The sequence below is a fragment of the Sprattus sprattus genome, assembly GCF_963457725.1.
Source record: "Sprattus sprattus genome assembly, chromosome: 14".
NCBI lineage: Eukaryota > Metazoa > Chordata > Actinopteri > Clupeiformes > Clupeidae > Sprattus > Sprattus sprattus.
In genome coordinates, this window is record NC_137912.1 from 3,925,532 (window position 1) to 3,935,884 (window position 10,353).

Consider the following 10,353-nt stretch of genomic DNA (forward strand, 5'->3'; position numbering starts at 1 on the left):
TCTTTTGACTGTGGACTCAAGACAAGACAAGAGACAGCGCACTCAGCTTAAACATGTTTGACACCTACTTTCTGATCTGCTTATGTCTTTCTTTCTTTTTTTGATTTTTTGCAAAAAGACTGCACTCCATACAGTACATCTTGATAAAAGACAAAGAGAACATTTTAAATCCGCTAAATAATAATCCAACACACTTGTATTTACAGTATTAACTACACTACACTACCCTATGCCTGTAGGGTGCATTTTGAATAGCAAGATATGATTGCCTTGTTCCCACATTAGATCAATTGTAAATATTTACTGTTGCTCTTGACTGCCTCATACACAGTCACTACAAAAGAAAACTAAAACAAACATCCAGTTGTTAGTTTGTTTACTTATTTTAGATATGCTATGTTGCAAGGATAAATTATGTTTTTTACAGTCTGTGGTGGTAATTTTATATGACATGTTTATGCCTCTTCTTCCAACAGTAAACCTCAAACATGGGAGACGGTGACATGGCCGCATATGGCAAGGCCGGCATTTACCTTCGTAAGCCTGAGAAGGAGAGGCTTGAGGCCCAAACCATGCCCTTTGATGCAAAGACAGCTTGTTTTGTAGTTGACAAGGAGGAGTTGTACCTGAAGGCCAAAATCATGAAGAAAGAGGGTGGCATGGTCACGGTTGAAACGCTTATAGAAAAAAAGGTATGTTAGCAAGGCTCTTAGTAAAGAAAATGATTGAGTATTTCCATTAAACAGAAAGTTTGTTGACTTTATCTCTTTATATTGTCCATTTGTTTTAGGAAGTAACCGTTAAGGAGGATGAGATCTTCCCCTTGAATCCTCCCAAGTATGACAAGATTGAGGACATGGCCATGATGACCCACCTCAATGAAGCCTCTGTCCTGTTTAACCTCAAAGAGCGTTATGCAGCATGGATGATCTACGTAAGCTTTATGCTTTCTCACAGATGAAAAACTGCAAAAAAAAAAATAGAGCTCTGAAACCAATCCCCTTTATTTCCCCATTCTAGACCTACTCTGGACTTTTCTGTGCCACTGTGAACCCCTACAAGTGGCTCCCTGTGTACGACCAAGAAGTGGTGGAGGCCTACAGAGGCAAGAAGCGTATGGAGGCCCCACCCCACATCTTCTCTGTCTCTGACAATGCTTTTCAGTTCATGCTCCAAGGTAAGCGTTCAATTTAAAAGCCACTAAATAAGTAAGGGATAATGTACATATTTGTTCAAGAACTAATTAAGAAAAATTGATTTATCTAAAATTGCATATGTCCCACAGACAAGGAGAACCAGTCTGTTCTGATTACGTAAGTGTCAATGCATGACTTAAAACTTTGCATTATCTTGTATTTTACCTTGTGACACACACGGTTCTTATCTGAAAAATTTCAATATCTTATGTTTAATCTAGCGGAGAATCCGGTGCTGGCAAGACTGTGAACACCAAACGTGTCATCCAGTACTTTGCAACAATTGCAGTCAGTAGTGGTGAAAAGAAAAAGGCGCCAGAGCCTGGAAAGATGCAGGTCAGACCCCTTACACTTATCTGCTAATCATCATAAAGCAACACAAACATTCTCTTCATAACAACATAATCCTTGAATGTTTCTCCCACTTGCAGGGCTCTCTTGAAGACCAGATTATTGCTGCTAACCCACTGTTGGAATCTTATGGTAATGCTAAGACTGTGAGGAATGACAACTCTTCCCGTTTTGTAAGTTAACTTCTCATTTAACTTCTCTGGCCTCAGTTCTGTGTTTATTAATAAGATGCAATAACTTAGGATATAATTCTGTCTAAAACAGGGAAAATTCATCAGGATTCACTTTGCCGCAACTGGAAAACTGGCTAAAGCTGATATTGAGACTTGTAAGTATAACTATCCTGTGTATATCAACATTTTACATGATTGCTGCCTTAATTTTTCATAAGTTAAAATATATTCCTCCCCACCTAAATAGACCTGCTGGAAAAGTCTAGAGTGACATTCCAGCTTCCTGATGAGAGAGGCTACCACATCTTCTTCCAGATGATGACCAACCACAAGCCTGAGCTTATTGGTAGGGTTATTATTTTCAACCAACAATCAAAAAACATTACATGTTATTATTAATTCGCAACAACAAATTATTGTTTTCTCCCTCTACAGAGATGGCCCTCATCACAAACAACCCCTATGACTTCCCCATGTGCAGTCAGGGTCAGATCACTGTTGCCAGCATTAATGACAATGAAGAGTTGGACGCCACAGATGTGAGATATCCATTCCGAGATTTTATTCTGGACAATGAATACAATGAGAATGACATTCTTAAAAACACTAATGATTAACAATAATGATGAGCTTAATTTGCATTTATGCATGTGATTGCAGGACGCCATTGACATCCTGGGTTTCACTGCAGAGGAGAAAGTCACCATTTACAAACTGACTGGTGCTGTGCTCCATCATGGAAATTTGAAATTCAAGCAGAAGCAGCGTGAGGAGCAGGCTGAGCCTGATGGCACTGAGGGTAGGTTTCAAAACTACTCAACTTGAGTCAGTTCTAGTGATAACTACTAGGTAGTCTTATTTATTGAAGTAATTTCATTAAAAGATAGATCAGCATGAATATTAACTTCAAGTTGTACTTTTCCTCTGATTATAGTTATTCATGTATTATATTTATTACCTACAACAGAAGCCTGAAAATACCTCTACTATGTCATTCATTAGATATGTTTTAGTGGCCTCTCAATTGAGGTTAAGAATGACTTTCCTGGGTAAAAAAAATTATATTAATAACTCACTTAAACGCTTTGTTTAAAGATGCTGACAAAGTCGCTTACCTCCTGGGCCTGAACTCTGCTGATATGCTGAAGGCTCTGTGCTACCCAAGGGTGAAAGTCGGAACTGAGTATGTCACCAAGGGTCAGACTGTGCCACAGGTACTTCACATACAAGCTTGACTAAAGACCACAGGGACATTGTTTGACAAGAATGTTAATGCTGGTATTTTATTTCTCAGGGTTCACACCCGTTATCATTGACAACATTTCAACTTTTTAAGGACCTTTAATTAAATCTTCATGAATCTTCACAAACTAATAAATAAACAGAATTATTTACAGCACAGATTGGGCCTACACTCTGAAAGGAAAGTAAATAACAAGAGACTGCATCAGGCACAACAAAACCACTATCCATGGAACAGTACAATAACATCATTAATTTCATTAGACCTACATTCAACAAAATAATTATTTCTTGACTTTTCTAGAACTTTCAGTGACTTAACTGAATTCCATGACTTTCCTACCCCTGGAAAATGGGATTTTAAAACTCCATGACTTTCCTCCATGACAGTGGAAACCCTGCCTTTTCTCATCATAGTAAGTAGTTATTCTTACATATTGTTTTAGGTCAACAACGCAGTGTCAGCCTTGTGCAAGTCTATCTATGAACGGATGTTCTTGTGGATGGTCATTCGTATCAATGAGATGCTGGACACCAAGAAGTCAAGTCAGTTCTACATTGGTGTGCTGGACATTGCTGGATTTGAGATTTTTGACGTGAGGACAAAATTCTAAGATTCTTCACTAACATTATTTGTTTCTAGTGACTTAAGGGTGCCACTCTCAATAATGTTTGAATTTGTATCCAATACAGTACAACAGCATGGAGCAGCTGTGTATCAACTTCACCAATGAAAAACTGCAACAGTTCTTCAACCACACCATGTTTGTCCTGGAGCAAGAGGAGTACAAGAAAGAGGGCATTGTTTGGGCGTTCATTGACTTTGGCATGGACTTGGCTGCCTGCATTGAGCTGATTGAAAGGGTCAGTTTCAATCAATCCACATAGCACAGTGTTAGATTTGTATAGTTTCATGATGTCCACTTTTATAACTAAGCAATCTTATTTTTCAACAGCCCATGGGTATCTTTGCCATCCTTGAAGAGGAGTGCATTGTCCCCAAGGCCTCTGACAGCACTTTCAAGGAAAAGCTGTATGCCCAGCATCTTGGAAAGACAGCAGCTTTTGCGAAGCCCAAGCCTGGCAAAGGCAAGCAGGAGGCTCACTTTTCCATGGCCCACTATGCCGGCATCGTGGAATACAATGTTACTGGATGGTTGGACAAGAACAAGGATCCACTGAACGACACTGTCGTGCAGCTGTACCAGAAGTCATCAGTCAAACTTTTGTCTGTCCTGTACCCACCTGTTGTTGAGGGTAATAACCTGTTCAAGTCAAAAAGCTAATACACAAACAGTTATTATTTTAGATTCTATGAATATAACTCAACTATCCGATTCATTTTTGTATGTCCACAGAAACTGGTGGTGCCAAGAAGGGTGGTAAGAAGAAGGGTGGCTCCATGCAGACTGTGTCCTCACAGTTCAGGGTCTGTATTTTAATATCAAGAAGAACATGATCAATCAATCAATAATTGTCCCAGCACAATTACTTTTATGATTAAAATTGCATACATTCTTGCCTCAACAGGATAACTTGGGTAAACTGATGACCAACCTGAGGGCCACCCATCCTCACTTTGTGCGTTGTCTGATTCCAAATGAAATTAAGAAACCAGGTAAAGGGCTTTTAGTAAATTAAGAGATTTCCATTATTCATCACCTTGTATTTGCTTGAAAATTAAACATCTCTGTATTTTCAAAGGTTATATGCAGAACTTCCTGGTCATCCACCAGCTCAGGTGTAATGGTGTACTGGAGGGTATCAGAATCTGTAGAAAGGGTTTCCCAAGCAGAATCATGTATGCTGACTTCAAGCAGAGGTAAACATACAACAATATACAACAATAACTTGTAATACACAATTCATATATGTATAATATGGGGAAACTAATGTTTTTCTTATGATTGACAACAGATACAAAGTACTGAATGCCAGTGTTATTCCTGAGGGTCAGTTCATTGATAACAAGAAGGCTGCTGAGAAGCTGTTGGGATCTATCGATGTTAATCACGATGAGTACAAGTTTGGACACACTAAGGTGGAGAATGTTTCTATCTTATATCAATTATTATGGATAAATATTGAATTACATTCAGAGAGTCCATTACTGCCTTCAATCACACACCTCATAATTATTTGTTCTTCTCTTTTAGGTGTTCTTCAAAGCTGGTCTGCTTGGTGTCCTTGAGGAGATGCGAGATGAGAAACTGCTTGCCCTGGTCACAATGACTCAGGCTCTGTGCCGTGCATACTTGATGAGGAGGGAGTTTGTCGCGATGATGGAAAGGAGGTAATGTGTGATGCATTTTGTTGAATCATGCTCAACAAAATGATCTGCCATAAAACTTAGCATTGCAGGTTTTTTAATTGAAGAACAGAGATAATTTCCATCAACACAGATGTATATAAAAGACTTGACTAATCACTGTCAGTGTTTGACAGAATCCCTCTGATCTATTCAGTAAGCTTCAACACGGTTTAATCAACAAATCAACCTCTTTTGCAGAGATGCAATCTTCACTATCCAGATGAATATCCGCTCATTCATTAATGTGAAGCACTGGCCATGGATGAAGGTGTACTACAAGATCAAGCCTCTGCTTCAGAGTGCTGAAACTGAGAAGGAGCTGGTTGCCCTGAAGGAGGAACATGCAAAACTCAAAGACATGTTTGCAAAGGTTGATGCCAAGAAGAAGGACCTTGAGGAGAAGATGGTGGCTATTACGCAAGAGAGGAATGACCTGAATCTGCAAATGTCATCTGTAAGTGTATAACTGTACAACGGGTAACAATTCTTCACATCATTGCAATATTCAAATCACTGTCTGAGAATTATGTTTTCAATACAAATCAGATTTCATCCTTTTATCTTGTATTTACTGTAGAGCAATGAAATTATCAACGATGCTGAGGAGAGGTGTGAGGGTCTGATCAAGAATAAGATCCAGCTTGAGGCCAAACTTAAGGAGACAACCGAGAGACTGGAGGATGAAGAGGAAATCAATGCTGAGCTAACTGCCAAGAAGAGGAAACTGGAGGATGAGTGCTCTGAGCTCAAGAAGGACATTGATGATCTGGAGCTGACCTTGGCCAAAGTGGAGAAGGAGAAACATGCCACTGAGAACAAGGTTTATATTCTTAAAAAAATAAAAATGTTTTATTTTCAAGAAGTCTTTGTGAGGTTTACTGAATATTGATATAAAACATTCTATGTGTAGGTCAAGAACCTGACAGAGGAGATGGCCTCTCAGGATGAGGCCATTGCTAAGCTGACAAAAGAGAAGAAAGCCCTCCAAGAGGCCCATCAGCAGACTCTTGATGATCTCCAGGCAGAGGAAGACAAAGTCAACACTCTGACCAAGGCCAAGACTAAGCTTGAACAGCAAGTGGATGATGTGAGTTAAGGGACTGTCTGTGAAAAGAATTCCATGCACATATATCATTGTGCTACTTAATTACTTTATGCTTTGTATCTGCAGCTTGAGGGTTCCCTGGAGCAAGAAAAGAAGCTCCGCATGGACCTTGAGAGAGCCAAGAGAAAGCTTGAGGGTGACCTGAAACTGTCCCAGGAGAATGTCATGGATCTGGAGAATGATAAGCAGCAGTCTGATGAGAAGCTGAAGAAGTAATGTAGAATTCTATTGGCAACTAATGATTCATGCAAACATGTACTCCTTTTTAGTCCTTTTTTGGTATAAGCAGCCGTTAACAACTATTTTAATTTACAATTATACAGGAAGGACTTTGAAACAAGCCAGCTCCTTAGCAAGATTGAGGATGAACAATCATTGGGTGCTCAGCTCCAGAAAAAGATCAAGGAGCTTCAGGTTTGTTTCACGTCTTCAGTACCGAATAGTGTTTATCATCTGCCCGTGCTTTCTTAGTATCACTTATTTCTTTCTAACAACAAATAGGCCCGCATTGAAGAATTGGAAGAAGAGATCGAGGCTGAGCGTGCAGCTCGTGCTAAGGTTGAGAAGCAGAGAGCTGATCTCTCCAGGGAACTTGAGGAGATCAGCGAGAGGCTTGAGGAGGCTGGTGGTGCCACTGCTGCTCAAATTGAGATGAACAAGAAGCGTGAAGCTGAGTTCCAGAAGCTGCGACGTGACCTTGAAGAGTCCACTCTGCAGCATGAAGCCACTGCTGCAGCTCTCCGTAAGAAGCAGGCTGATAGCGTGGCCGAGCTGGGAGAGCAGATCGACAACCTCCAGCGTGTCAAGCAGAAGCTTGAGAAGGAGAAGAGTGAATACAAGATGGAGATTGATGATCTTTCCAGCAACATGGAGGGAGTCGCTAAAGCTAAGGTTTGTGACATGTAAACCTTAATGCTCTAGCTGACTCTTACTACAAACAATATCATACTGCAAACAATGATATAAAACATACATATTCTTGTATGTTTTGTATTAAATAAAATTATATTTTGTCATAATTGTCATAAACATTTCTGACTTCTGTGTTTCTTATTAATTTTACTTTCACAAACAGGGAAATCTTGAGAAGATGTGCCGTACCCTTGAGGACCAACTCAGTGAAATCAAGGCCAAGAGTGATGAGGGTGCACGCCAGGTCAACGACCTCAGTGCTCAGAGAGCAAGACTTACGACTGAAAATGGTGAACTCGGCCGCCAGGTTGAGGAGAAAGATGCTCTTGTGTCTCAGCTGAGTAGAAGCAAACAGGCTATGACTCAGTCAATTGAGGAGCTGAAGAGGCTAAATGAGGAGGAAGTCAAGGTACTGATACCCTTGAATGACATGAAAAAATTGGAGTACATAACCCACAGTCTTTGAAGCACTAAACTAACACCATTCATTGTTCCCAAATAGGCCAAGAATGCCCTGGCCCACGGTGTTCAGTCTGCACGTCACGACTGCGACCTTCTGAGGGAGCAGTTTGAGGAGGAGCAGGAGGCAAAGGCTGAGCTGCAGCGTGGCATGTCCAAGGCCAACAGCGAAGTTGCTCAGTGGAGGACCAAGTACGAAACTGATGCCATCCAGCGCACTGAAGAGCTTGAGGAGTCCAAGTATGTACCAAACAGGCTAAGAAACACATAGAATGTGGATGTGGGTTGTTACGTTGTCTACTAAAACCTGTCCATGTCCTCTAACTTAAATCGTTTGCGTTATCAGGAAAAAGCTTGCCCAACGTCTTCAGGAGGCTGAGGAACAAATTGAGGCCATCAACTCCAAGTGTGCTTCTCTGGATAAAACCAAGCAGAGACTCCAGGGTGAGGTTGAGGACCTCATGGTTGATGTGGAGAGAGCCAATGGTCTGGCTGCCAACCTTGACAAGAAGCAGAGAAACTTTGACAAGGTTATACCTCTTTCTGGAATTTATGTTATTTTTTAGGACAAACTAGCCTTCATATAACATAATATGAGCATATGGATTTGTGGTAGCAGTGTCTTATATGTGAAATTTACCCAAGGCAAAAACTGTTTTTTAAAGGTCTTGGCAGAATGGAAGCAGAAATATGAGGAGGGTCAGGCAGAGCTGGAGGGTGCCCAGAAAGAGGCTCGCTCTCTCAGCACTGAGATGTTCAAGATGAAGAACTCCTATGAGGAGGCTCTTGATCATCTGGAGACACTTAAGAGGGAGAACAAGAATCTCCAACGTAAGTCAAGCTGGCCTTAAAATACTTCCAAATCAAAGCTTGTTAAGAGAAGCTAAAAACAAAATATTTATCCTGGAATATAAATCAATAGTACATTGGTAGATGCCGACTTTGTGTTAAGGGTTTTAAATGTCTTGTTGCAGAGGAGATCTCTGACCTGACGGAGCAGCTTGGTGAGACTGGAAAGAGCATTCATGAGCTGGAGAAGGCCAAGAAGACTGTTGAGACTGAGAAGGCTGAGATCCAGACTGCCCTGGAAGAGGCTGAGGTACAAATACTAAATCCAACAGGATGGAGTGAAGAGATTCATTAGGACTTCAGCAATTGGTCATATCTTAAAATTCTATGTTTTACAATTTATTTAAAATAGGGAACTCTTGAGCATGAGGAGTCCAAGATTCTCCGTGTCCAGCTTGAGCTGAACCAGGTCAAGGGTGAGGTTGACCGGAAGCTTGCAGAGAAGGATGAGGAGATGGAGCAGATTAAGAGGAATAGCTTGAGGGTGACTGACTCCATGCAGAGCACCCTGGACTCTGAGGTCAGGAGCAGGAATGATGCCATGAGAATCAAGAAGAAGATGGAGGGAGACCTTAATGAGATGGAGATTCAGCTGAGCCACTCCAACCGCCAGGCTGCTGAGGCCCAGAAAAGTCTGAGGACCGTCCAGGGTCAGCTCAAGGTCAGTAGTATAAATATTCAGTGTTTGGATTTTACAGTGCTCGCACCAATTGAGTATAGCAAACACCATACATTTCTCTGTCAACCAGGATGCTCAACTGCACCTTGATGATGCTGTCAGAGGACAGGAAGACATGAAGGAGCAGGCTGCCATGGTGGAGCGCAGGAACACCCTGATGGTGGCTGAGATTGAGGAGCTTAGAGCTGCCCTGGAGCAGACAGAGAGAGGCCGCAAAGTGGCTGAGCAGGAGCTGGTTGATGCCAGTGAGCGTGTTGGCCTCCTCCACTCCCAGGTAGAGCCTAAAAAAGGTTGTTTAAACCGATACGTACATAAACAGCTCCAGCATTCAAGATATAACTGTTTATTTTTCCACACTAGAACACCAGTCTGCTGAACACCAAGAAGAAGCTTGAGACAGACTTCCTTCAGGTCCAAGGTGAAGTTGATGACATCGTCCAGGAGGCAAGGAATGCTGAGGAAAAGGCCAAGAAAGCCATCACTGATGTAAGTTTTCTTTTTCTGAAATGGAGCATTATATTTAAAAGAACTGTTATTTCTATTATTTAAAAATACACTTTTTCATAATATAGGCTGCCATGATGGCAGAGGAGCTGAAGAAGGAGCAGGACACCAGTTCTCATCTGGAGAGGATGAAGAAGAACCTGGAAGTCACTGTCAAGGACCTGCAGCACCGCCTGGATGAGGCTGAGAATCTGGCCATGAAGGGTGGCAAGAAACAGCTCCAGAAACTGGAGTCCAGGGTAGGCAACAAAATATGACTCTGAATAAATATGTCATAACAAAACAGGGGTCATGTCTAAAATAGAAATATTTTTCATGTTAAGGTTCGTGAACTGGAAGGTGAGGTTGAGGCTGAACAGAGACGTGGTGTTGATGCTGTCAAGGGAGTCCGCAAATACGAGAGGAGGGTGAAGGAGCTCACCTACCAGGTAAGAACGCTCTCCTGTTTCTCTAGAACTGCATGCAAAATGTAAGAGGGAAGGACATTCCTTGACAAACCTTTTCTTTTTAGACTGAGGAGGACAAGAAGAACGTCGCCAGACTGCAGGATCTGGTTGACAAGCTGCAGCTGA

At 41.5% G+C, this 10,353-nt stretch overlaps 1 protein-coding gene across 1 annotated transcript in view; it reads left to right on the forward strand.

The window, feature by feature from the left end:
- Positions 1-488: 488 nt before the first annotated feature.
- Positions 489-10,353, forward strand: part of LOC308375170 (myosin heavy chain, fast skeletal muscle-like) — a gene marked incomplete at its 5' end in the record, with an annotated part of 10,373 nt that continues 508 nt past the window's right edge. The window contains 36 exons of the mRNA XM_080851238.1: positions 489-692; positions 791-934; positions 1,021-1,177; positions 1,286-1,313; positions 1,418-1,532; positions 1,628-1,720; positions 1,812-1,875; positions 1,968-2,066; positions 2,156-2,259; positions 2,381-2,519; positions 2,816-2,934; positions 3,409-3,558; positions 3,656-3,826; positions 3,919-4,219; positions 4,321-4,391; positions 4,493-4,580; positions 4,667-4,784; positions 4,880-5,003; positions 5,119-5,255; positions 5,472-5,727; positions 5,851-6,093; positions 6,184-6,360; positions 6,445-6,590; positions 6,702-6,792; positions 6,880-7,269; positions 7,454-7,699; positions 7,793-7,989; positions 8,096-8,279; positions 8,415-8,580; positions 8,724-8,848; positions 8,951-9,259; positions 9,348-9,551; positions 9,638-9,763; positions 9,850-10,020; positions 10,105-10,209; positions 10,293-10,353. The exon at positions 10,293-10,353 is cut by the window's right edge and continues 35 nt beyond it. Of these exons, the coding sequence (XP_080707364.1) occupies positions 489-692; positions 791-934; positions 1,021-1,177; positions 1,286-1,313; positions 1,418-1,532; positions 1,628-1,720; positions 1,812-1,875; positions 1,968-2,066; positions 2,156-2,259; positions 2,381-2,519; positions 2,816-2,934; positions 3,409-3,558; positions 3,656-3,826; positions 3,919-4,219; positions 4,321-4,391; positions 4,493-4,580; positions 4,667-4,784; positions 4,880-5,003; positions 5,119-5,255; positions 5,472-5,727; positions 5,851-6,093; positions 6,184-6,360; positions 6,445-6,590; positions 6,702-6,792; positions 6,880-7,269; positions 7,454-7,699; positions 7,793-7,989; positions 8,096-8,279; positions 8,415-8,580; positions 8,724-8,848; positions 8,951-9,259; positions 9,348-9,551; positions 9,638-9,763; positions 9,850-10,020; positions 10,105-10,209; positions 10,293-10,353 (5,623 nt within the window). The remainder of the gene's footprint in view (positions 693-790; positions 935-1,020; positions 1,178-1,285; positions 1,314-1,417; positions 1,533-1,627; positions 1,721-1,811; positions 1,876-1,967; positions 2,067-2,155; positions 2,260-2,380; positions 2,520-2,815; positions 2,935-3,408; positions 3,559-3,655; positions 3,827-3,918; positions 4,220-4,320; positions 4,392-4,492; positions 4,581-4,666; positions 4,785-4,879; positions 5,004-5,118; positions 5,256-5,471; positions 5,728-5,850; positions 6,094-6,183; positions 6,361-6,444; positions 6,591-6,701; positions 6,793-6,879; positions 7,270-7,453; positions 7,700-7,792; positions 7,990-8,095; positions 8,280-8,414; positions 8,581-8,723; positions 8,849-8,950; positions 9,260-9,347; positions 9,552-9,637; positions 9,764-9,849; positions 10,021-10,104; positions 10,210-10,292) is intronic.